At 43.7% G+C, this 27,703-nt stretch overlaps 1 protein-coding gene across 8 annotated transcripts in view; it reads right to left on the bottom strand.

The window, feature by feature from the left end:
- AMBRA1 (autophagy and beclin 1 regulator 1) overlaps window positions 1-27,703 on the bottom strand; it is a 165,091-nt gene that overhangs the window by 68,510 nt on the left and 68,878 nt on the right. For all 8 annotated transcript variants that reach the window (XM_018059152.1, XM_018059150.1, XM_018059154.1 and 5 more), the window contains 2 exons: window positions 19,057-19,137; window positions 18,506-18,606 (listed from right to left, as the gene is read on the bottom strand). In XM_018059152.1, coding sequence (XP_017914641.1) covers window positions 18,506-18,606; window positions 19,057-19,137 — 182 coding nt within the window. The remainder of the gene's footprint in view (window positions 1-18,505; window positions 18,607-19,056; window positions 19,138-27,703) is intronic.

The following is a 27,703-nucleotide window of genomic DNA, read 5'->3' as shown; positions in this document are numbered from 1 at the left end:
TATCCCTGGAAAAACTGAGAAGACAGCAAAACGACAATTAGTCAAGGAGAGTCAAAGGGCACTTCACAAACTACATTCAGTCTATGAGAAGATTATGCACAAACCCTAAACCCTAAGTCCTGCTTCCTCTTTCTGTTACTATGACCACCTCTATTTAGTTCATCAACAAGTATTTCTTTTCTGTTCCAAGGGTGCCTAGCACAACTCAGATGTGCTTCGGCAACTCCGTTTATTAAGCTGAGATGGGTTCTTTACAGCCACCTGAGCCTGTCTCTTAGCATCGAGGTATTCCTGTCACCAGAACATCTCAAGTTGGTGATCTCGGCTTGTGTCAAGTAGTTCAAGTACTGCAAATAACCTGGGTGCTAAGGCAAATATTTACTTTTATTCCTTCTAATTTCAGGTAATATATTTTTCAAAAAAGTTAGAGTGCTTTACCATTTCCCCCCCACTTAATCCCTGAAGGAACATGGAGGTAAGGCTAACCTCATCCTCACCTGTCAAGGAGACAAAGAGACCTGGTGACTCACTCAAACTACACTGTGAATTATTGAAGGAGCCAGAATGACAGCGACCTGGCCGTCAACGTCTAGTGCAGATTCTAACACGCAAGATCAGCAGCTCTCAGTGCCTTTTATGTCCATAACGTACCATTTGGGTACTAGATTGTGGGGGGCGATTAGAAGACAGAACACAGTAGTAAAGCCATTTTCAATAATGAAGACACTGCCCCATCTGACGGCCTCGGTGCTTCTCCGACTGCTAGCTCACCACGCTAACCTCTCACGCCTAGGGAACACGAGCTCTGTCTTTGACACCAGCCTCTTACCTCTTACTCCTACCAACCTGTATCCTATTCTGGAACACAGGTGCAACTTCACAGGCCCAAAGTTAAGCTTACATTGCAATAACGATTTCATTTAGCAAAACTATATTTTACCCACCAGCCAAAACTTGGTGGATTACCAGTGTATTAGGCCGTACATAAAAAGCCCAGTCTCCCTTCAGGAAAACAAAGCTGCCTCTTTGACTAAGAGGTCAACTTGGATTTAGTGGTTAATTAATACTTTACTGTAACATCTCCGGGAAATCAGCAATTAACGATCAGTGCCAAAGACATTCATTAAAGCCTACATCCTCCTGTATCACATCAGAATGACAGCTACTCTGAGAGAATAATCAGGAATAAGGATCAGATAAAATCTAGGACTTCTGGATACAGCAATTTAAAGCACTTTTGAAAAGGTATGAAAATAGTAATTGAACTTGAAACTTAATCTATTTTTTTCTGGTAAAAATCCCCAGCACTTAGTGTAGGGCCTGGCAAATTGTAGCACTCAAGAAGTATATTCCAGAGATTTCCCTTATAGTTCAGTGGTTAAGACTCTACACTATCAATGCTGGGGTCGCAAGTTTGATCCCTAGTTGGGCAACTAAGACCCACTGAATTCATAACACAGAAACTTAAGAACAGGACTGTATTATCTGTCTGGATGACGGCAATGAGAGAAGTAGTAAAATGGGTCAGTTCTGGTATTTTTCTTGGTTGATTATTTTCATGATGAAGTTAATATATATTAGAACCACCAGAGGCAAATAGCTTTCAACGCATAAGGGAGTAAGTGAACAAGTAACTGTTCTGAGCTATAAGATCGACATGAACAGAAGAGGTCCATTCACATCCTTCTCATATGCAAAGAGAGACCCTAAGTTTTTCTGTGTGTTCTAACATAGCTCTGTTGACTCCTGGACAGAGTGGGGGGATCCTACAGAGGGTGTGTACTCATGATAGACTCCCCATGCCTCACAGGTAAAGTGAGGCTCAAGGAGAGTAGTACAGTCTCAGTGCACCGAGGACATCTAATCACTGTCTATCGTCTAAGGGGATGCTGGACGTGGTCTTTAGAGCAAGAGAGACGGGGTGGGGCTGGGGGGTGGGGATTGGAAGTCAAGAAAGCCAGAAGAGAAGTGACATAGAGTGGAGCTGAGAAATGGAAGCTGTAAGGTTCAGCTTGAGAAGGCCCACAGGTATCTACGGAATGAGGATGGTCACGCTATGTTCCCACAGGAGCACCTGGAGGGAAGCTGAGGAGAAGAGAAAACAAGTGAGGTGGACTGAATACGTTTTTAAATGGAAGAAAAGTCTCATAGATAGCAAACATTTTTAAATAAATAAAGTATTTAGGTCCTTCTGAAAGTGGACCCAACTAGTTTTAAGTCCTGGTCAACTTAAAAGGCAGGCAGCCTCCAAGGCCCAGTGCTAGGCATGATTTGAAATACAAAAGCTTAGTTATGATTAAAAGAAGAATCCAAACCTTTGGCTTCTCACAAGAAAGCAGCTATGGGTGACTTCTTAGCAGTTCCTAATGTTCACCATTTATGAATACCGAAGCCAAGGGAAAAACTAAGTGAAATATTCATGTTTAATGTGCAAGTCCTAGGTTGAAAAAGGAATGGGGCATGAATTTCTCTGGGAAGTAGACTAGATCTTAATCTTGTCTGTTTTTGTTTGCAATATTCTTTGACTGAGTCTATCTATGCATATATACACACACACACACATAAAACCCCCTCTCATCACAGACTGCCCAATTAAGAAACAAACAAAAAAGGTTTCAGAGGAGCTCTGAGTATGATTCAATTTGTCAAACTTAGGTCTAAGAACTCTTTTCAACCTTCTCCTTCAGAGACAGGGCCCCGAGGCCACTTCAAGTTTGATAGTTTGTTTCAGTTATACTCCCCACACAAAAGTTATGAGTCATGTAAAATTGTAAAATGTCAACTTGTAACCAACACTGCTTAGCTCTTGCTGTAAGAATCCCGTAATTTCTTGCCGTATCCTTTTCACTCTTAACTTTAAGGTCTCAGAACAGGAGAGAGGTAGAAGAGGGAAGTCTAGCATCCAAAATGAGGAGGACAAAGGAAGCAGGCATCTTTATTTTTTTTTAATTTTATTTGTTTGCCATGTTGTGTGGCTTGTGGGATCTTTGTTCCCTGGCCAGGGATTGAACCCTGGCCCTTGACAGGGAAAGGCTGGAGTCCTAACCACTGGACCGCCAGGGAATCCCTAGCAGGCATCTTTAAATAAAGGAGATCCCCAGATACCAAGACTAAAATGATTTTTTTTCAAGATTTCTATACTCTTAACAATTTTTCTTCAGGTGTCAAAAAAGAGCACTGTCTCTCTACGTAGGGCACTAGCCTTTTAGGAAAAAAGTCCCTCTCATATGTAGGAGAGATGCTAATAACACAAGGGAAAAGGTAGGCAGCTGCACTTCATGCCTAAAATGAAAACTAACAGTAAGTCCACACTAATCAAGGTCTGTATAGCCAAAGCCATGGTGTTTCCAGTAGTCATGTATGGATGTGAGAGCTGGACCATAAAGAGGCTGAGTGCCAAAGAATTGATGCTTTCAAACTATGGTGCTGAAGAAGACTCTTGAGAGTTCTTTGGACTGCAAGGAGATCAAACCAGTCAATCCTAAAGGAAATCAACCCTGAATACTCATTGGAGGGACTGATGATGAGGCTGGAGCTCCAATACTTTGGCCACCTGATATGGAGAGCTGACTCACTGGCAAAGACCCTGATGCTGGAAAAGACTGAAGGCAAAAGGAGGAGGAGGAGGCAGAGGATGAGATGGTTGGATGGCATCACCAACTCGATTGACTTGAGTTTGAGCAAGCTCCGGGAAATAATGAAGGTCAGGGAAGTCTGGCGTGCTGCAGTCCATGGGGCAGCAAAGAGTCAGACATGACTTAATGACTGAACAACTATAACAACAAAACTAAAACATGGTGGACTTAGAAATTATGGCAGAATGGGACAAAAGTCAACCTGATTCTAAACATTTCCTTCACAGCTATCACCTCCAAACTCTATGGCCAACTGCCCTAGTACTTCCATCCAGTGGCAGCTTGAGAAATTCTATAAATGAGTCTTAGAGTTGGCAGTTCGATAGGTGAAGTGGGGACAGTTAGGTCTTAAAGCTGCCAGCAGGGCAAGCTCACTGTTTTCACCTAGATGGCACTATTTTCAAGGGTGGTTTGGCTTGCTTCATAGCAACCGAGGGGCATTAACGACTCCCGAGCTAACTCTTGGTGCCGGCTGCTTCTATCCCACAGGACTTTAGAGTTCTTCCTCAGTAAGACAAAGATTAGAACAGCTGGAAAGTTCTTCAGATTAGGTGTTCTTAAGCTGTCCCTGCAGTCTCTCTATCTGGACCATGGGAGTGGAGAAACTGGGGTATCTGAAACAACTTATTTCAAGCTTTGCATTGATATGTTCAGTTTTAATTAGTTTCCTAAGAAGCAATTTAACATTTTACCCCTTTTCCCCAGTCACCTCACTTCAGCAGAATCAATGAAAATATTTAGGCCAAGAAACACTTCATGACTTTTATAAGCTCTCAATTAGGTCTGATGTTAGCTGTATTTGCTGTGCTGTGAAGAACATCAAGTTTAAATTCAGTGACCCATGATGGATAAAGGTCTAAAGGTAGGAGGGGAAGAGGACCCAAAAAGCAAAGGCAGAAGGAAGGAAGCATAATGGCTGAATCCCATCACTACACATTCTAACTTATCAGGAGATAAGAGATAAGCTCTAGTTCTATTTGGCTTGGCGAGCATCTCTGCCTCTTTTAACAGTCTGTACATTTCCATTCTCAGCACTGTTCTTCCCAAGACATACTGCTGCTCCGTTTCCTCTTGTGAGTGGAATCTTCCCCAGTGCGGGCCAAGTTGCTTCTCTTCACTTTCTAGGAGCAGACAAGGCCACGCACATGCATTGCAAGCTGCGGCAGCAGCTCCCTGACTGTTTCAGTCATTTCACGAGTCCTGGCTGAGCTTTGAGGCAGAGCAGAGAGATGCTCAGGGAACACACTAAATCGCTGGGTGCCCTGCTGAGCTGGATGAAGTTCTTGAGAAAGCCAGCTTAAATCTCCAATGAGAAGCACACACCTTTCTTGTACATAGGCCATTCTATTTTTGAACCCAACTGCCCAGTGCAAAATTCAGAGCTCACTAACAGCACAGCTTGCATCCCACCAAGTTATGGAGATGCCTCTGAACATCAAGCATGTTCTGAAGGAATGGCTAGTGAATATGACATCTGGCTCGACACGCCTGAGGCCCAGCCTGTCCCTTTGTATCTGGAGCCCATAAAATAAGTTTCTAATAAGCTCAGTCTCATCAGTAAGGCCAAGCAAAAGCTAACTCCTATGCTTGAGAAGAACTGAATTCTAACTTCTCCCAACGACTGCTCTAAGAAAGCATAACGTCCCATGGCCGCCGGCCACGCAAAGATCCTCTGCCTTAGTTTTTAGGAACTTTTCTTCCAATTTGCTTCTGTTACAGAAGCTGCGGATTATAAATGATGCCATGGGTACAGGTTCACTTACAGCCAATTTAGTAAGTGCTTGCACAGTTAATCCTGTCAGTCTTACTCCCACACAGAAATACACGTGGCCCCAAGGGGCCCAACCACCCACAGAGCTCTTCTGCACATCTTTTACCCTCCAGCACACAGAAATAGAGGGCTACATCCCAGAAAACAGAGGAAAGAGGCAGTTTTTCTGAAATGCTCTGTCTAGAAAACCAGGATCTAGCTTTCCATTTGGATGTCATTTCCAAATGCATGTCTCTCTGAATAAACCAAATAATGATTTAAACCATTTAAATAATGAAAAATCAAGACACTTCTCTGGAATTCAAAATCTATATATCGATTTCCCTTGGTGTGCTGAAACCTTCCTTTCACCTATATGTAAGGACACTCTAAAAAGCAGTTTGCTGACAGTGAGTTACTAGGCCACCGCAGATCTCAAAAACTGACTTCATTGTGGTATGCCCCTGTAATGAGCCCTCATGATTCAAGCCTCTCCTCTGAAACCATGTGCTTAGAGACAGTCCCCTCTCTGACTCTGGGGTTAGCCGGGTGGCTTTCGTTAGCTGATGGGATAATAACAGAAGTGAAAAAGCAGAGACTCGCCGAGTGCGCGTTGCGTTGGGGCCTGATGGATCATTTCCTTCTGGAAGCCTGAGAGGCTTTGTGAGGAAAAACTGGTGAAGAGAGAAGAGACGAGCCACCACAGCTGAGGCCAGCGACGTGTGAAGCCATCTGCACTGGTTTGCGGTGGCTACAGCCACAAATCACCACAAACTGAGTGGCTTAACATAAATGTACTATTTTTCATTGCTGCAGGTCAGAAGTCCAACGAGTGTCTCTTGGGCTAAAATCAAGGTGGTGGCAGGATTATGCTATTTTTCTGGAGGCTCTCGGGAAGGGTTTGTTTCCTTGCTCATTTGTTTTGGCAGAGTTCAGGTCCTTGTAGTTTTAGGACTGAGGGTCTGGTTTTCTTGCTGACTGGTGGCTGAGCGCCAAACAACTCCCATCTTCTAGCACTGCATCTCGCTGACTGACCTATCTGCCTTTCTCCTCTGCCTTCAAAGGCTCATGTGATTAGACTGGGTCCACACAGATAATTCAGTGTAATCTCCCTATCCCAAAATCTCAAACACATGTGCAAAGTTCCTTCTGCCAGGTAAAGCAACACATTCAAGGGTTCCAAGGATTAGTGATGCGGGGATCTTCGGCAGGCCACTGTCCTGTCTGTTACATATACTGAGACCATCCATACCCAGCCAAGCCATCACCAGACACAGAGAGCCACCAAGCTCGCTCAAATCAGAGAAATGTATGTTGGATCCACGGAACTGTAAGGAACAACACTTTTTTAAAGCCAGTGAATTTTGGGGTGCACAAAAGTCAGCCTTATGATCTCAACGAACCAGAGAGGGGCTTCCTGATACACAACTAGAAGCTATACACACAAGATTATATAAACAGATATATATACACATACACACTTGAAATGTGGGGGAAAGATTTGAAGGAAGGACCAATCTCTGATAGAGCAAAAGCTGCTGGGGATGATAGGGAAATTTCACTGCTACCTAACCACCTCTTCTTCAAGTACAAAGACCCATGAGGGCCTGGGGGCACACCTTCTAAGCAGGGGTCTCTAACCCTTCATTAGTCAAATACATTTCTTCAAATGGGCTCATCCTCAAATCTGCTGATACTTGAAGGTCTGGAAAGTGGTTGGAGGAAAACGCTAACAGCGAGTTAATGTCCTCTTGGCTCTTTTGGCTGACTTCCCTGTGCCTGGGCCTTGCCTATTAATTGAATGCTATTCGGATTCCATCTCAAAAACAAATGAGGATGGAGACCAGAGGCCTGCCTTCCCCAGACTGATAAGCGCAGCACAGCGCAATTATACTCGAACAGCTTTGTTTTGGAATGTAATCACCGCCCCAGCCTTCTTCCCAATGGGATGGCAACAGTGTAATTACCGCTTCAGGAGTCATTGTTTGGGAATGTATTTCTTCTACAGGGCTCTTTCCAGGGGAAAGGAGCTGCAACAAGAATATAAGAGAATTTGTAGCCTGCTCCCCAGTAGCGGTTTCATAGGCTGAACAAATTATTTTTTGTTTTCTTACAGAAAAACCAGAGTTTAACTTTTCAGCCTCTTTTTCTGCCAACAAGGAATCACCCTATACCCCATGACGGTTCTGTTTGAGAAGTCCCAACCTAAAGCTAGACAGCCTGAGTTCTGACTCCTACTCTGTCAAGTACAAGCTGTGGTCGTGGGCAAATTACTTCATCTGCTTATGCCTCGGTTTCCTTATTTGCAAACAGGAGTAATACCAAGGCATCACTGGAACACTGTGAAGACTCAGTGAGACGATGTGTGAGCAGTGCTTAGAGCTCTGCCTGGCGTAAGGAATTGCTCTAGGCTCTTTGTTTTCAGCACATCTGAAGCACTGCTTTCCACCACAGTCACCGCATTTTGCAAATATGATCTAACATCATGTTCAGTCGTGCCCGACTCTTTGTGACCCCATGGACTGTAGCCCACCAGGCTCCCCTGTCCATGGGATTTTCCAGGCAAAAACACTGCAGTGGGTTGCCATTTCCTCCTCCAGGGGGATCTTCCCGACCCAGGGAGTGAACCCATGTCTCCTGCGTCTCCTGCACTGGCAGGCAGATTCTTAACCGCTCCGCCACCTTAGCTCATGGTAGTAAGCTTGAGTTACTGCATTATTTCTGTCCACAACCCTTTTACCAGTCCAGCATGAAGAGAAAGGTTTTGGAAAATTTTAAATGCTGCTATAGAACTGTCACAGTCTCTAAGCTATTTCCTCTATGAGTAAGAGTTACTGGATACGTCCATGTCATTCCTCTTCATTTGTTTACTAGTCCAAGGAAATTTCAATAAAGACACTGTTGTGAGCTTCCTGTTGGAAAAATGAGCAAGTACTACCAAAGCTGCCACCGGCAATATGGCAGATTTGGAAGAAAGCTCACCTTCTTAGACAGATTTATTCATGAAAATGAATGCTGTTTTATTTTCCTCACATGCCTCCAGCACATCCGACCTCCCTGAAAGACTCTTATTGCTACTGGGAACCTAGACCTTTTACCTCCTGCCTGGTTCTCCCCCTGTTCCTTTGCAGCCTGGACCAGTTAAATTCTCTGCCTAGGAAGAACATTTTGGGGCAAGAGCCGTAAGAGTATAAATCATGAGTCTGAACACGTGTACACCCGTGGCAGATTCATGTTGATGTGTAGCAGAACCAATACAATACTATAAAGTAATTAGCCTCCAATTAAAATAAATAAATTTAAATTAAAAAAATAATAAAGAAAAAAGAAAAGAAATAAATCACGAGTTTGCCTGCCAAGCAATCCCAAAGAATATCACCCCACAGCTCAAGGCATCAGTAGTGAAGCTGGGCCCTGCATGGCCCACAGCTGCACTGAGCAGGGCTTCAGACAAACACAGGGGTTCGTTACGGTAGCCCTATAATATGAGACTCTATTTTTACAGGCTGGAGTATGTCACTACAGGATAGCTTTCTGGCCCTGAGATGACACTAAAGAAGGGGAAAGTGAAGTCGCTCAGTCATGTCCGACTCTTTGTGACCCATGGACTGCAGCCTACCAGGCTCCTCCGTCCACGGGATTTTCCAGGCAAGAGTGCTGGAGTGGATTGCCATTTCCTTCTCCAGGGAATCTTCCCGACCCAGGAATCGAACCCGGGTCTCCCGCATTCCAGGCAGACGCTTTACCTTCTCAGCCACCAGGGAAGCCTAAACACCTGACCAAAAGAAACACCCCCAAAGAGTCTCAACGCTTCAAAAGGCCCCTGGGCAGCCACGTGACCTTTCCACCTCATCGCGTACACCAAGATTTCCATCTGTGCTTGCTGTGGGCTTCCAGCTGAGTGCCACAAGGACCCTGGGGGAAGAGCCAGCCTTGTGGATCAGCAGGTGTTTGAGAAAGGAAATTAACACCCACAGGTTGGCTCTACTTTGGTAGAGAGGGTGAGAGGTGCTGTCTGCCAGCTCCCATGGCATTTCCAGCCAGTTTGGAATAAATGAGACTGCCTGAGGACATGAACTGAGAAAGGGAAAGAAAAGCTAGTATGAGATCAGAGTTTTAAAAAGAAGGAGGTGGAGGGGTAGCATTCCTATCAAGGACTCAGATAAAAAATAATGGAGTAGATGGGATAAGCAATGAAGACTATTTCAAGTCTTTCCAGAGTATGTATAAGATCTCTAATCTCAAACAAAGTGAAGACTGGCTACTGCCTCCACTGGGAAAAAAACGGGGGCTCTGAGCTCATATTTCGCTTATTCTCTCCTCATGTCTCCTCCATAGCTTTCTGTATTGTTGTCATGTGTTCTGAGGGGTTGTAAAACATATCAAAGCATGTACTAATCATAATCTAAGAAGACGGAAGTAAAGGGTTCTAGCATTACAGTGAGTCCTTGGGAGATCAGAGGGCATCTTCAGTCGCATCTGCAAGATGAGAAATATTCCTCAGAAGTACACAAGCCACAAGACTCAGACACTCAGCTCTCTGGGTCTAGGGAGGCTCCAGGCACAGAGAACTCACAGGACAAGTTACACAGCAGGTTCCAGCCCGGATGCCCACCTTTCTCTTTCAGGAGGAAGAAGCGGGACTGGCAGGAGACTGGTTAGGAATGAGAAGAAAGGCTATAGGTCAATTTCGCCTAGGAAGAGAACTCCTAGCAGAGTCGACAAGAACCTGTGGTCCCAGCAAAAAAGCTTAACAGACTCCTGTTTTCCGCGATAGAGACGCTGGCAGGTTCTGCACTCTCACAGCCAGTTTTTTGTGTATACTTCTTTTTTGTGTATCCATTTAGCACAAGACATACTGTCCTCTAGCCGTTTCTGATGGGCTTACATAGTAGATGGAAAGTGTATGGAGAGCAGAGATCATGTCTTTTTCATCTGGGTACTATCATATACCTAACGCTGTGCCACAGAAAAAACAGAAGCTCAATACATGTTTATCAAGTAAAAATTGATTATACACCAGCTGAGCACTCTGCAGGCAATAACAAATTCATTCATTCCCCCCCACCCCATTACTCACAGCTCCAGATAAAGAAGACTTATATACCAGGGGCTCACCAGGGCCAATGCATCTTAGATTCCGGGCACGCACACTCCTTAATGTGTTAGCAAGTCATCTCTTCCCATTTCTTCCTCTCTGCCTCTGTCCCTTGTTTTAATTAGTTAATCTAGAGCAGTAGTTCTCAATTTTTCAAGTGCACCAGGATCACCGAGAAGACCATTTAAAACACAAATTCCTAAGCCCACAACCAGAATTTCTGCTTCAGTGTATCTGAGGTAGGGATCAAGAATTTGCATTTGGAACAAGATCCCAAATGACGCTGATGCTATTGGTCCACTTTGAGAATCCTATGTTGCCATGGTTACACAGGAGCAAGTACTTGGTCTGGAGAGTAGATGCTTATTTCATGAGAGCAAGTTCTGATTAGAGACTGAAAAGGGTTACTCAAATGCAAACTCTGTGACTCCTCTAATCAAACCCTCTTGGTTGACATGACTACAGGCAACAATGGACACATTAGGTTGTCAAACTGTCAACATAGGGAACTTGAGGTTACCATCTGTTGGTGTCTTAGAGCACAAGTCCCAGTTTTTTCAACTCACTGGCCATAGCAAAGGGGAGAAAGCACTGCTTGGGACCCAGGAAGTGCACTGTTGAGGAAGACAGAAGAACAGTGAGAGATCAGCAAGGTTATAATCAGTGAGGAGACTAGCACAGCTCTAACTCAATGCTGGCCCCAAAGTCTTACAGCCAAAATCCTAATGATAATAGCTAAAGTCTACCAAACACTTACTGTGTGCCAAAAAAACCCCGAAACATGCTAAGTGCTTATATTAGCTCATTTAATCCTCAAAACAATTCTCTGAGCTAAATACTATTCTTATGCCCATTTTACAGATGAAGAAATCGAGTCCCAAGAAAAGATTAAATTAACCAAGATTACACTGCGAGGAAGTAGCAGCATGAATATCTGAACCTAGACAGTCTAGCTCTGGAGCCCAAACTCTTGAACGCTTTGCTCTACTGCCTCTCAAGCCAACCCTACAATGCAAATAGCAGCTGTTGTTTCTGAGCTCCACTCAGGCTCATAGACCCATGCAAAAGAGAAATGGGGACACATTTTGAGTTACTTCAAACTGCACCAAAACTCATAAAGTTCCTGGTTCAAGCCCAGGTTTGAGTTACATACACACACACACACACCTATCAGGATTGGCAGTTAAAAGTCTCAGGGGAATTATTAAAATTTTAGTGCAGCCACCCCCCCCCCCCCGCCAAAAAAAACCACACACACACAAACAAAAAAATATAGAAAACCAGGCTACTCCCTGGCTAGACAGTAAACTCTGCAAGGGCAGAACAATTAAAACCTTTTAAAAGACTCAAAGTGCTCTGGAAAATGCTAAGCTTTTAGAAAGTGGTATGTACATTTCAAAGTGACAGTACAGAAAGAGCACAGGTGTAAAGCATCAGTGGGGAGCGATCAAGAGGAAATTTCCTAGGGCAGAGAGAGATGGAGGCACAGAAAAACTTAGTCACACAGTACAAAAGGGAGAGAAAAGTTCATTGACAAGGCCTGCTATTTTCCTCTAGAAAAGCCTGAAGAAGAAACAGACAAGCCAGCTTAGAAACTAGAACCTACATTCTTGACGAGCACACTTCTCTCGAGTGGAAAAAGGAGATGCGATAAAAGGCTGGGGTAGAGACAGCACTGACGCTCAGTGACTGATGGAAGCCAAATAAGCACAAGGCCCTTGGTGCTGAAAGGCATCTGTGAAAGCTGGGTTCTCTGGGAGGAGTGCTGCATTTATTTCTCCATTCCCCAGGCAACCAAGCCAGCCCCTTATCGCCTTTACTTTCATCACTGGAGCAGAATGAAAGGTAATTGGGTTAATTATTAAAGCGGTCCTAGCTAGTACCACCACCACTAATTGTCCATTTATCTGGGATTTACAAACAGCTATCTTAATTGATGTTGAGCTGGAATGTGCCACTCACTTTATCAGCCTGGCTACTGGAGAGGTCAAGAACATGGAGAATGGACCAGCCAAGGAGATAAAGGGTCTAACACCAGAATTATCCTTCATTTCTGCTCATACTCATGTAAGTGTACCACGACAGCCTTCAACTATATTCACTATTTTTAATCTTTCCCAGATGTCCCAATTCAAGCGAAGATATGATATACAGTAATTAAGCTGTTGTATTAGGCAACTGCGATATCAAGTTGAGAAATTAAACTATTTTTTAAACGTTGGCATGGCCAGCAACCATGCCAACTAGTCTAGTTGGCCAAACTAGACTAGATAGGGCTCCTAAAAGTAATTTCCTAACATACCCGGAAAGTGGGAAATATCTAGGAACGTGGACCCGTGTTTTTAAACCAGTGTTTTCTAAAAAAGATGTAATCCCAGTTGTACCCACAGCACACAATCAACAGAAGGATGCCTGGAACATGGGATAACATACAACAATAGTTAAAATAACAATAGTTATAACAACTATAGCAATAGTTATAACACTGTACCATTGGGTTTATTATACAGACATACTATATACGGCAATAACAGCACAAAGCAGGGCTATAAGAATGCAGCTATAATGGAACAAGGTTCTGTATTTTACCAGAATTAGGTTTGTGTAAGTCTGAAGTAGATCCTGATATAGTTTAAAATCAAGACAGGAATTAAAATAGCACATTAGAAGCTATCCACTCAATACAAAAGAAGTCAGTAAAGGAGAAACAGAGTAATAAAAGAAAAAGGACATTAGAAAGACAGAAAACAAGCAGCAAAACGGCTGGCAAAAATCTGACGACATCAATACCATTAAATGCGGATGGACTAAACAATCTAATCAAAAGGCAGAGACTGTCAGGCTAGATGAAAAATCAGACCCAGCTGCATGGTTTTTACAGGAGACTTACTTTAGATTCTAAGATATGAATAGCCTTCAAGTAAAAGGAAGGGAAAAGATACATTACGCAATCAACAAACCATAAAAGAGCTGGAGTAGCCATACTGACGCAAGGAAAACTAAAGACAGTATTACCAGAGAATATAACCTTTAAAAACTGTGAATCACTATCTTGTCTACTTGAAACTCATCTATACTGGAAAAAAAAAAAAGACGAATCATTACATGAACAGAGGGACATTTTATAACGAAAAAGTTGCTTCATCAGGAAGGCGAAACAATTACAAACATATATGTACCTAATAACAAGGTCCCAAAATATTTGAGGTAACAACAGACGAAATTGAAGGGAGAAGTATACAGTTCAGGAATAATGAGTAAAAATCTCAATATTCTACTCTTAATGGTGGGTAGAACAACTTGACAGAAAATCGGCAAGTGTAGAAGATGACTACTTGCCGATCACTTGCAATCGGCAAGTGAAGAACACTATCAACCAAGCACACCTCCCTGTCATCTATAGAACCCTCCACACAGCGAGAAAAGAATACACAGTCTTCCCATGCACACGGGTAACATTCTCCAGAACAGACCATATGCTAAGCCATAAGACAAATTTCAACAAATTTAAAGTAACTGAAATCATACAAAGCATGTTCTTTGATCACAGTGAAATTAAATAAGAAAGCAACAACAAAAGGAAATTTGTGAAAATTGGAGAACACACTTCTAAACTAATGGCTCAAAGGAGAAATCCTAAGAGAAATTAGGATGACTGGGCACAAGGCCATCTCTAGCCCATGACACTCAACCAGGCCCCAGTGACCTGTGGCCAGAAGCAAAAAAAAAAAAAAAAAAAAATCCCTGACACTTCCCATTCATTTTAATCAAAATACTAAATTAAATACATCAGGCTGACATCTGTTGGGAGCAGATGCTCATTAGGATGAAAGTCAAAAAGATTAGGCAGAACAGATAACTAATACCCTGCATTACCCAGGTCCCTATCCCTCAGAAGTTTTCCTTCCAGTAATTACCAGGAAGATGTCAGATGCAGGGCTTCTCATCTCACTTGTTTATGAGGCCTCAAGCATGCAGAAAAATATTACAGGCTGAAGAACCTTTTGGCAGATACTCCCTACTTGAACTCAGGCAAAACAAGGCACAGAAGACAGGACAGAGTTATTATGAGAAAAGCAGACAGACCTGGGCAAGCGACATTTACTTCTCTGAGCCTCAGCTTTCTCCCCTGCAGAATGGAAAACACACCATCTACTTCAGAGGGTTGTCAGAATCACTTAAGCAGACAATGTTTGGGAAACCACTTTGGGCTGTACCTGGCCCATAACAGGCAGTCATTAACTTCATTTCCTTCTCTGTTACGGACTGCTGTTACTACACAGAGCTAGAGCTGTCTGCTAAAAGGTCAACAGAGGGAGTTCCCTAGACTTTTGCAGGTTTCCCCCAAAATATACCCGTCAAGTTGCAGTAGCTTTAAAGGTAGTTATATCTCTTTAAGTACAGGTTTAGAATTTGTGTTGCTGAAGAAGGGGCCTGGTGTGGGTTGATGGGTGACTGGCAGCCACCGGGAACCTACAGAATTGTGGGAAAGGCAACAAGATAAGGCGGAAGAGATGAAGATTAACAGACTAGCAAAACACTTCTCTGTAGCAGCTTCTGTTTTATATTACTGCTTTCAGGCTCTTGTGGGAGGAAGTGGGCAGAATGGATCTTAATTTTCTGCAAATCCATTTTTGTTGATGATTCTGAATGGTTTTGGCTAGGGTCCACTGAAAACTCATTTGCCACTGATCATGTCTCCTAAAACTGCAGGTGTTGTGGATATGCTTTGTCCCTCCAGATCTGCTAAATTTCCATGCTTCTCCCCTACAAACAGCCACTTGCCATACAAAGGGTTTTGACTTATGTTTGGAGCTAAGAACCAAACAGCATGATTAAGGTATGGCCAACCACATAGACTCTAAGCTACAGAAACATAGGGATCTTGTCTGTCTTATTCACTCTGGTAGCCCACAATACTGCCTGGCACACAGGTACAGAACAAACCTCTACTGAATGTAACTGTTCTGAGACCATCACAACCTCATTCCAATCATATATGAGAAAAGTGCCTTTCCAGGAAAACTCAGAGTGCTTACTGCTAAAACGCTAATTTGTCTTCTCTTCGAAAGCCATTATTACAGTAGCTCTATTACATGATCACAAGTAAGTTTAATAAAAAGCAAAGCATCTGTGTCCAGGAGGGCATGAAGGCTCAGGGAAAGGGTTGTTATTTAATGAGATTTTCCTGAGCAAGCAGCACCAGGTCATTAAAAAGCTATGTCTAGAATCCACTTAAAATGGAGGCATTAAAATAAACAGGAAAATCCCCTGAAGATCAGCCAAGTTCCCTGGGACCTCTTTCCCTCTTCTAGATTAAGGACCTACAAGAAGAATGCTATTTTGATGCTTTGCACTTAAAAATAGCTGTGGGGAGACAGGCAGACTAGGAAACTGAAGTCCCACTGCCTGGTTCAGTTCTGGCTCCTTTACTTCTGGCTCCGCCACTCTGGGCAAGTTAGCCTTCTGGGCTTCAATTTCTACCACTGTTAATTAGATAACAGCACCCATCTCATAGGACTACTGTGAGAAAGAAATGAAATAAGACAAGGAAGAGCACGTAAAACACTCTCCAGCATACAGCAAATACTCAATGAATGTTAAGCTTTTGTTGTTGCTATTGGAATTTTCTCAAGAGAAGGAATAAAGAAACACAACCGTCATGGAATCTGGAGGGACATCCAAATATCTACAAATAATGAGGGTGTTTAAGAAAGGCCCAATGGAAAGAGAAAAACAAATATGTGTTAACACACATATATACACGGGATCTAGAAAGATGGTATGGATGAAGCTCTATGCATGGAAGCAGTGGGAATGCAGACAGTGAACAGACCTGTGGACACAGTAGGGGAGGAGGGGATGAGACGCACTGGGAGACCAGCACAAACATAAATATTCCCGGATGTGAACTAGAGAGCCAGTGGGGATTCGCTGTGTGACCACAGAGCTCATATCCAGTTCTTTTGTGACAATGTAGAGGGAAGGGTAGGATGTGGTGGGAGGTGGGAGGGAGGTTCAAGGGGGAGGGGACATATGTATACTTATGGCTGATGCCTGCTGATGTATGGCAGAAACCAATACAACACTGTAAAGCAATTATCTTCCAATTAAAAAAAAAACACAAGTAGGATAGATGCAAACTATTACACACAGGACGGATAAACAACAAGGTCCTATTCTATAGAACGGGGAACCATATTCAATATCCTGGGAGAAACCGTAATAAAAATACACGTAGGTTATACACATATGTGTATAACCGAGTCATGCAGCTGTACTGTAGAAAGTAACACAACACTGTAAAATCAACTATAAGAAAATGAAAAAGACCAATGGACACTTTCTAACAGTATCTTGAGAAAATGAAAGAAATGAGCTTAAATGTGAATGGAAACCATCCATTAACCTAACTCAAGAGTGAACATCTCCAAGAGTCTAGATTTTCTTATCCTTAGGGTCCTTTGCAGCTTCTGTTAGAGAAGTTTCCTCAGTAGATTTCGTACTTGTAAACAACTGCCTGCTGGCATATAACCCTATATTCAAAACTATCCATAAGTGAAAGCGAGCCATTTGGGGTCAGACCTCTGGACATAAAGAAGGGAAGAAGAAATGGAGGTAAAGAGTTATTAGATCAAAGGAGACAAAAAACAACATAGAGCTGTTAACAAAAACAAAAACAAAAACCGAAATGCCAAGGACACAGAGGCTTCCCAGCAGGAGAGGAGCAGGAGCTGCTGTGTGGGGTGGTGGAGGCAGATGTCGCGAACAGAGAAGGGTGCAGGGGAGCTCTGTAGTATTATCTGGCAGCAAGTGATTATCTGCTAGGGAGGAGCTTCCACATGCCATTAGCCAGGCCACACAGCAGTGCCCAGTAAGGAGAGGCACAGAGCCGTGCAGTCTGTTCACCAGCGAGGGCCATAACCCTCCTGAGTGGAGGCTGTCAGGACACCATGGGGCAGTCTGCTCCTCTCCCAAGCCTGGGCCTATGAAGCCCTGGCGTCCAGCAGAGAAACCACCGAGGTTCCTGGTGGTTTCTAGGTCTTGATGCTGGCTCAAGAATACTGCTACTTAAAGGACGCCAGGTCCCACGGCCCACCCACCAGCTGTTGCCCCAGCTTGGTCAGAAATCACCTTCCTGCAGCTCAATGGCGCCACTGCCTCACACAGATCCCTCTCTACCTTGAACCACCACATGGCCCAGATTTTCCAAAGCATATTGTCATTTGAATTTTTTAAATAAGGATGCTTATTAAAGATACACCAAGATGTGGCTTGATTTTTATAGTTTTTAATGCCTTCACGTACATAAATTTACAAGTTGGCAGTGGAAGTGGGGGTGGGGGGGACGGAGAAGGGGAGGAAAGAGAAAAACCTTTTGTCGGGAAAAAAAAAAAAATGCATCTGCTTTGTTTCCTTCTCCAGAGACTGCCCAGAAGCAGTAGGACACTCCGTGTCTCAGCCCAGTCATGTCATACATCCTAGGCCCCAAACACTGGTCGCTGCTACTCAACCACCATATAACTGCCTCGGCCGGCTTGTCCAGCCCACTTTCTATTCTGTGCAAATTTTTAACCCGGCTCCTCCATGGGTCTCTCTGCTTCCTCTGAAGACTCTACAGGGCCTGGGAACTCCATGTGCTGGCAGCAGACAAGGGTCAGAGAGGTGTGCCTTCAGCTCCTAATTAAATCATAGGATCTGGCTCATGAGTTCCTTGCCAATAAAACATGAACAAGGCACCTTTATCATTCCATTTTAAAAAGTCTATTGCTGGCTTAAGAAACAAATGGTTTAAACAAATTAAAAAAAAAAAAAAAAAAAGTCTGAAGGAAGAGGGGATGGACAAAAAGCAGCAGCTTCCCTCAATCAGTAGCTTCCTGCCCTGAAGAAAGGCATCTGAATATAAGACTTTCCGCCAGATGCCAAGATGCCATCGTAACAACGCAGGGAAAGAAAGGAAAGCTCTCCTTGACTCCCTCTTCCTTTAAAATTTCAAAATCCAAAGAAATAACTCCTTCTTACCTGCCAGGACCCTATTAACAGAAGAGTGAGTAGCCAAGCCAGGCTGTCCACGTTCATGAAAAATCCCAGCATAGGGCAAGTACTCAGGCAGCAAGAAACGCCTGTAAGAAGGAATCACGTGTTAAAAGCCTACTATCTTAAAACAAAGTACATACACCATCTACCAAACCTCAAAGATAAGGGATCCACTAAGCCTAGGAATCCACAGAAACCTAGAGCAGAGTGTAATTTCTAGGACACATCCCTTCACACATGTCTGTCTTCCTCCTGATCCTGCTTCTAAGGTTTCCTGGGGCTTCTTCTCTTGGGGGGCGTGGGGGGGGGGCTCCTATTCTTGAACAGGATGCTCCCAATGCCACTTTTCTATGCCTTTTCATTGTGGTTAATCATCTCCTGGGAAGTTTTTAGGTGGCAGGGCTTGACTGTAGGCTCACTAGTACATCATTCCAGATATGGACAATCTAGACCAGGAAGTAGGTTTAAAAATTCCAGTCCCTCATAAAGGCTCCCTTAGAAAAGCCTCTTCTAAGAGGTGACTACCCGGTTCTTACCTTGGGACAAAGCGTCCAAGCGAAGGTGCAGACATCCGGGCATTGCGAGGAGCTCGGTGCCTAGACCTGTCACCACTGTCCCTGGAGAAAAAGAAAAAGACTACACGTGAGAGAGTCACTAAAGCAGAATCAGACACCAGCCCCAAAGACAAGACACGCCCCAAACTAAAGTCCTACCCTTCAGTGAAGGCCCCGCAGAAATCAGTCATCCCGGTTGCTTACTAACTTGAGTGGCACATTCATATACTGCATTTCTGGAGAACCTCGATTAAAAAATTTATCAGCATTTACTAACAGTTCAGTAAGAAGGAATATTTTTCTTGAGTTAATGTGGTCTCTGAACTCTGCAGCATTTGAAACTGAAACCAAGTTTAGATCTTCTAAAGGGATTTAGAATGGATGTGTATAAACTTTTTGTTTTCTCGATCGGAAGATGAGAGAAACGTTGGCTTTAGAGGATCCTGACGGAAGAAAAATTCTCCCATCAACTTCATTCAACAACTGATTATCTTTAAATATACCTGTTTAGGTCCTTGGTATGGAAAAATCATCGATATGGGAAAGAAAAACAACATAAGAAAAAGACTAGGCAGTCCTTTCTTTTAGAGACTGAAAAATTAACAATGATGAAGATGATCAGACAATGCAATCCTAAGCTAGGCCATTTTAGCAAAAAGAAAAATGCTTAGTGTTTTCTTTAGTGTCTGTTAGAATAACAGTAATAACCATCATTATTAAATAGCTATTAAGTCCTAATACAAAAGTTTTTAATTAATATGTTATCTCATTTAATCCTTAGAGTTTTCCATCAAGTATCATTAGATGTGTTCTACAGATAAGGGACTAAGGACCAGAGAGGGAAATGCCCAAGGTCACACAGCTAGTAAGTGGTTGAGATAAGATCCCTCTGACTCTAAAGCCCTGGCTCTTTTCAATACACTTCACTGCTTCCTATAAGAAAAGAGAAGACAGAACTTTCACGTGGCTTAGTTTCTAATGCATGAAAGGAACAATAAGCCAAAGGGCACTGGCTGGACAGAGTAGTTAATTAACTGCTCAATCAACTCTACAAAATAAATGAACCTCTTGAGAGCTTGATTTGGGATATTTTCTGAATTCTTCCTTTGGATTATCTTCAACTTAATGAGATAATCTTCAAACTGGCCCTGGAATCAAAGTTAAGACAACACTTTGGCTTTCAAGGGCACTACTGAGAGCCTTACAAACCAGAAGTGAAAGCCTAGGAAAATTTTTATATCTTGGTAGAATTGGATGCTGAGCATTTAGAGACAAATCAATATCAGGGATAGTGGAAGCTGATCCACTGAAAGTCAGTACTTGGTTTTTATCTTCCCAGAAGAGACAGCATATTGCTGTTTTCTTTAACATAGCAAATTTCTTTGACTTGAAACTCTACAGATGAAGGGAGATGCAAGGAACGAGAGATACGGCCATACGGAAAGTGAAAAGGGGATTCTAAAGAACGAGATCAGAAGTTCCTGACCAGTAGACTGCAACTCTGGGGAACCCACACATTATTATAAGGAGTAGCTGATTATCAAACAAAAAAGGCAGCTCCCAAATTAAGTATACTATTATTTTTCAATATGTAGATTCAAGTTGTGATCAAAGTACCAATTCAGTTAAAAGTACAAGGGAATTCATGACAGCTCTTCACATATTTTACTTATCAATGGGCATTAAAAGTGCAACTAATTATCATGAGAGGAGTTAGAAAATATTTTGAAGTTAAAAAGGGTTCTAAGGGGGGAAAGAGAGTCCTAAGCCTCAAAACAGTCGAAAATTAAGTTACAGAAAGAAGCATCATGGGATAAATCCAATTACTTTATTCTACAGCTATGAGAGAGAGCTGGCCTTCCCAGAATCACAACACGGAGCTGACAATTTACTTCTGAACAAGGGCCAGAGAGCCCTCTGCCTCTGGACAATAAACAGCACTCTATCTGGCACAAGCAGACTTGAGGGGCAGGAAAGGCAGGCGGGGGGTGGGGGGGCCAGTGCAGGAGACAGTAGCTGTTGTTTAGTCGCTAAGTCATGTCTGACTCTTTTGCGACCCGATAGACCATAGCCTGCCAGGCTCCTCTGTCCGTGGGATTTCCCAGGCAAGAATACTGGAGCGGGTAGCCATTCCCTTCTCCAAGGGAACTTCCTGACCCACGGGTGGAACCTGCATCTCCTGCATTGGCAGGCAAATTCTTCACCATTGAGCCACCAGGGAAGCCCATAGGAGACAGTACTAAACTAAACCGCCAGAACCCACACATGACACAGAGCTGGGTGAACAGACACATGAAGATAACGCAGGAAAATGGACAAACACCGTGGCTGGGAGAAAATCTGGGCTCCTGGGACATATTTCCTATGGCTCTTTTCATTGTTACGGAAACCTAAAAACAATTAACTTCCTTCTGATTCAATTTCTCCTTCCATTTAAAAAAAGGAGGGAGGAAGGAGGACAAAACATGGTCAGAGATAATGGCTTTATGTTACTTAGAGATTACTGGAAGATATATACAAATGTATCTATATATAGCTATATCTTCCAGTAATCTCTGAGTAACATATCGTAACAATCTCCTTTTATATATATATATATAGAGAGAGAGAGAGAGGAAAATAAGATGCATATACAGGAAAATCAGCTGGCTCAGATACAAGCAGTCTCAGACTGACGGTTACATCAGGAACCACAAAAGGGGCAATATATTAAGTGATTGGAGATGTGTCTAACATTTTGATTAATGACAGGGAAGTCGGAGTTAAACAGCATTTCAATAAAATGTAGAGAAGACTTCAAATTCATATTGTTGGGCACACCAGCAAAGAAGCAGAAATGACAGAACTGTATACAGACTGATTGGAAAAGTGGACCGTGGTGAACACAGAAATGAAACGCTGCCTATTAAAAAAAAAATCACAAAGGCATCTGGGAGACAATAGCCTGTAACAGTAACAACTCAAACATTTCCGGACTGGAAAAAACTTGAAAACATAAATGAGCAAGGTGGCAAAGGCCAGAATGCCCAACCAGTGGACAAGTTAAGCAGGAAGAGGGCGAAAGACCCAGGTTTTCATGCTGGCACACAAAAATCCCTGACTAAAGGCATGGCTCCAATAAGTGAGAGGTGAAAAGAGCAACTAATGACTCTAGCTGCTAGTTCCTCCACAGTTCAGAAAGGAGAGAAAATTCAAAATAAGGAGCTGAGATGGGGGAACATATTTCAATGTAAAGGATATCTGCAAAGGCTCGGAGGAGGGGGTGGGTAGAAGTGAGGGGAGAAAGGAAGAGCGGTGAGAGTGTTAAAAAAGGACAAAGAAATTAAAAAAACCAAATACTTAACATGTTCAAGTCAGAAAACTACACAGACTCTGCCACTCACTTCAGTGCTGATACAAGATCAACATGGAGCAAGACTCCACAAGATGAAGGAGGCAGATTCAGGTGGAGACTGAAGGTTAGAAAATGTCTGCCAGAGGAGCAGTGGGTGGAAAGTAGACCCAGGAGGCAGTTCATGGAGGAATAATGGAGGGCGCTAACTACTGGAGACCACCAGCACAAGGGATTCCCTGGGGGCTCAGAATCCGCCTGCCAGTGCAGAAGACGCAGCTTCAGTCCCTGGGCCAGGAAGATGCCCTAGAGAAGGAAACGGCAACCCACTCCAGCATTCTCACCTAGAGAATTCCATGGGCAGAGGAGCCTGCTGGATGGACTACAGACTATGGGGTCGCAACACAGTTGGACATGACTTGGCAACTAAACAAGAACAAGGACAATGTAACATAGACAATGCCCTTTTCAAGGAGCGGGGTGGGGAGGGACTTAAAAACACAAAAACAGTGAAGACCCGAGTGTGCAAACATGCTGGCGCTGCTCCTCTATCGCTGGAGGACTCTCTCCAGAATCCTTTCCAGGGAAACACCTGAGAAATCCTCATCAATTTCCTCAGCCAGAAGCTGCCTTTAAGCCAGCGGGACAGAAGCTGGCTGAGTTATTAATGGCTTTCCCAGCTGTTGAACTCTGTGCATCTCTGATTAACTCTCAGAGGGGTATTTGGGAAGGAGAGAGAAAAAAAAAAAATCAGACTTTCTTATAAAACATTTTATAAGGAAAAAAACACCCTTCAAACAATTAAGCATCTAAGACGAGTGCCGAATACAAGAAAAAGCAACCTCTGGAACAAGGGAGAAACACAGCAGCTACCCTTGCTAAATGCCTGGGATTAATTGCCTCAGAGAGAGGCCGTAATTTAAAGGAATGGAAAACACACCTACAGGCCGCCGTCTGAGTCCTGACCAGACAGTCGGACCGCCATCACCGCTCGTGACAAACAGCTCTGACTCGGGCCTTTGTCAAGGCAGCTCTGGCAGCACAGAGCTCAAAAGGCCATTGTCTTCTTGACAATACACAGTTGACTCTGCTGAAAATTAGACTATTAAAAAAAAAAAACCTGTTTCCCCGTGTTCTTCGGTTTCTACTCAATTTCCAGACAATAGAAGGTGTACTCCATCATTCCTGCCCCTGGATGCACAGAGATCTTGGCCAAGTCCTTTCCTTACTCGGGTGCCGTTAGTGAAGCTCTAGTCTCTGCTTTGAAGGGCTGTGTATGTGTACCAGGGAGAGATTTCTGGGAGGGAGGCACAGGCCCAGCAGGGATTATTCACAGGGGATACCTAATAGTAGAGGTCTCTTGGAAATGCAGAGCCTTAATTCTTCTCCAAGGAATAGTAATATAACAGATAATTACCACTTACAAATTCTTCTCCTCTCTTATTCTACCTTTAATTTCATCTGCATACATTATGCAAATCCATATTCCTATTGTGCATTTTATATTAAAAAATAAATACATATCTCTAAGTGATAGTTACCCTCCTTTCCCTCTCTTCCCTCGTGGCTGTTTAATTCTTTAAACCCAGACATATTTCATTTTTCTTTCTCTTCCCCTAGCATTCCTTATAATAAATATTCATATGTATTATACTTGCCCAGAAAGAACACTAATTCTCAAGCTGCCAAGCAATATTATGTATTTCTAAGCAATAGGAAAGAGCTGGAATCCTCAGGAAAGGGCTGGAATTCAGGCAGGCATATATTTTATAAATATGCTGAGGCTCCATAGGTACCAGATAGCCTATTCCTAATCCTCAGGAGGAGAAGGCAATGGCGACCCACTCCGGTACTCCTGCCTGGAAAATCCCATGGGTGGAGGAGCCTGGTGGGCTGCAGTCCATGGGGTTGCTAAGAGTTGGACACAACTGAGCGACTTGACTTTCACTCTTCACTTTCATGCATTGGAGAGGGACATGGCAACCCACTCCAGTGTTCTTGCCTGGAGAATCCCAGGGGCAGAGGAGCCTGGTGGGCTGCCGTCTACGGGGTCGCACAGAGTCGGACACGACTGAAGCGACTTAGCAGCAGCAGCAATCCTCAGGAGGGGAATCTGAACCCTGGTGGTTCAGATGGTAAAGAATCTTTCCTGAAAGGCAGGAGACCTGGGTTCAATCCCTGGGTCAAGAAGATCCTCTGGAGAAGGCAATAGCTACCCACTCGAGTATTCTTGCCTGGAGAATCCCATGGACAGAGGAGCGCGGTAGGTTACAGTCCACGGGGTCGCAAAGAGTCAGACACAACTGAGCGACTAACACCTTAGTGAGGAAGTCTCCCCATTTTGCTGAGACTTCTCATTATTCTACGTCTGCTGAGTACAAGGGAAATTCTTCTAAGACAGTTAGTTAGCTCCAACAAAGATCCAAGAGCTTTAGGGCTGAAATAAACTTCAGAGATTATCTAATCTGACTTTATAAGATCAGACATTGAGGCCTGGGGTAGGAGAGGGACTTGCCAAAGATCAAATAACAAATCCCAGGAGTCCCTAGACGATAGGTGTTAGGCTCTGGGGACCAGCGGGCTCGCACAAGAGATCCTGGTTACACTCACCGCTGCTCTGGGAGTCACTTGCTACTTTTATAAACTTAGTTCAAAATTGGTTCCAGTGAGAGTAAAAAAGGACTTGGGCAACATTCTGTGTGGAGAAGTAGGAAGTGAGACAGCTCAGCACTCACGCGGCTCGTCTCCCCAGGAACATTCACAAATAGGCCCCACTCTTCGAAAACACCAAGGCCTCTCACACCCAATACTTAACATGCAGTCCTCATATGTTCTCGTGTGGATTTCGCCCACTGCTTTCTAACTGGTTTTCCTGCATCCATATACTTGCCACTTGCCTAACCAGTGCTGTCAGAATTCACTGCCTAAAATACATATTGAATAATGGCTGCCCTCGGATAAAAATGAGGTCAAAACTTCTCAGCCAGGCATTCCAGGCCCTCCACAGCCCAGGCCTTTCTGATCTTCTCACTCAAACTCTCCATTGCTCTGAAAACTGAAAGTCGCTCAGTCCTGTCTGATGCTTTTCGACCCCGTGGACTATACAGTCCATGGAATTCTCCAGGCCAGAATACTGGAGTGGGTAGCCTTTCCCTTCTCCAGCGGATCTTCCCGACCCAAGAATCAAACTAGGGTCTCCTGCAATGCAGGTGGATTCTTTACCAACTGAGTCATCAGGGAGCAACCGATTGCTTCCACTGCTCTAGCCACGGATCTCTGCAGAGTCTCCAAATAAAGCCTGTTAATCTTCTGTGTTTAGGTTTTTGCTTAAGCTACTCCTTTGTCTAGACTCTCCTTCCCTACTCCCATCCTCCACGTCAATCCGTCAAGAGTCCTCGGCCGTCTTCACACCCAGCTGAAATCCATGAAGCCTTCTCACATCTCCCCTAGCACCCTCTCCCATGTGCGTTGGTGGTATCGTGGTGAGCATAGCTGCCTTCCCAAGTACTCGCTCTCTTCACACAATGCTGTCCTATACTTCAGGGGTACCTTCTTACAGTCTGCTATAAGATACTATGTAAAGATCTGATCATGTTATTCAACGGCTTAAAACTCTTCAGTGACTCCCTCTCACCTACAGGGTAAAGGTCACCTCCTTTGCAAGGTACCCGAGACGTCCCAAGGTCTGGTGCCACTCTAACTCCCGGGCTCATCTCCTGCTGTATCTTGGATTTGAAAACCTGCCCATACTTGTCAACAAGGGAACCCCTGACAGACTCCAGAATGTTTCACGTTTCTATGACTATGCATTTATTTGCCTTTCTTTTAAGTATATCTGGAGGAAAAGTCCTATTTTAAGACATATACTTTCTTTTTTATAAACCCACCCTGTAAAAACAAGCAACCATCACATAAATCAATTATGTGAGATTATTTAACACTTTGGTAAAAAAAAAAAAAAAGGAAGTGAACAGTTTCTTATCTCATCTCAGTTTAAGGACTACTTCCATGTAACACCACCACTCGACTGCTTTGGCAGGTTCCAGGCAGTAAAGAAAACAGTCACTTAACAGTGTCTTCCCTCAGTTTCTCTTGCACTTCTGATATCAAAGAGTTTACAGTCTGTAAGTCAAAGAGAGAGACAAAGGCAGCCTCGTTCCAAAATGAAGACACAACTTTTTCCGCTGAAGGTTCACCCTTTCCTTTCTTGGCTACAAGTACCACATTTGTTATTAGCAGTTACCGACTCCCACGGGAGTCCTGGAAATTGGCACACAGAAGAGAGGACGAGGTGGAGCGGCTGCCGAGGCCGTGTGGCTTCACCCGACTGCACCGCCTCGCCCTGAAACTGGACACAAGCACGTGGGCCCCACCGAGCTGTCAGGACTTCACCTGCAGACGCAGGGCGAGAGCAGCACGGCTGGTTGTCGAACATATTTTCTTGGTGTGACTTAATTAAATTTTAGTCACGGCAAAAGGGCAGATGAAGAAAACTGAATTCCAGACTTATAAAGGCAAGTAACTTCTCCTACGCCACACCCAGTCAGACGGCAGAGCTGAGTGACAGCCTTCAGAACCCTCCTCAGCTATATTATATATAAGACGAACTTTCGATGACTTCCTTGCTAGAACTTCCCCGCGTCTGGCAAGGGGAACACGGAAGCCCGCGGGCTGAGGCTCCTCTGCACGAATGGGTGTGGCAGGGTGGCAAACACATCACGCCAAACCGAGGAACCAGCACGCATCCTGAGCTCTCAGAAACGACTGTCAGTCATTTCACAAGGAAACTGGCGTATCTGCTCACAGCATGGATTTCTAGGTAAAAGGAGACCAAATACAACCAGATATATTGGAAGAGTTAATAAAATACATGCAACAGACTTAAAGAGACTTCATCTTAAGGCTGAATGACTAGGATCTGTCACTGAGATGTTTTCCCCAAGTATAGCCCAGTGTCACAATTGCGAATGAGGGACTATTTCTCTCTGTGCTGGCAGCAGTTTTTAAGAAGTTGAATATAATTTCGCAGTGCTGGGAGATATTTGTGACTGATCTAATCTGAAGCTTCTCCAGTTCTGACTGTCATTAGTGCAAGGTATCTTTGCCTTGGAAGGCAAAGTAGTTACAAAAAGAGGCAAGATGATGATCGGGAGATGATTCTGGGATTGCAATTATGTTTCGAATAACAGATAAAATGAGGAACGGGGGGTAAGAATAGTTAAAACTACAGTCATCAAGTCACAGACACCACCTCTCTTGCAGGACTTAGGAACTACGGGAACACAGCACTCAACCTGG

The sequence above is a fragment of the Capra hircus genome, chromosome 15, assembly GCF_001704415.2.
Source record: "Capra hircus breed San Clemente chromosome 15, ASM170441v1, whole genome shotgun sequence".
NCBI classification, from domain to species: Eukaryota; Metazoa; Chordata; class Mammalia; order Artiodactyla; family Bovidae; genus Capra; species Capra hircus.
This window is presented reverse-complemented; position numbering and strand designations above follow the sequence as displayed.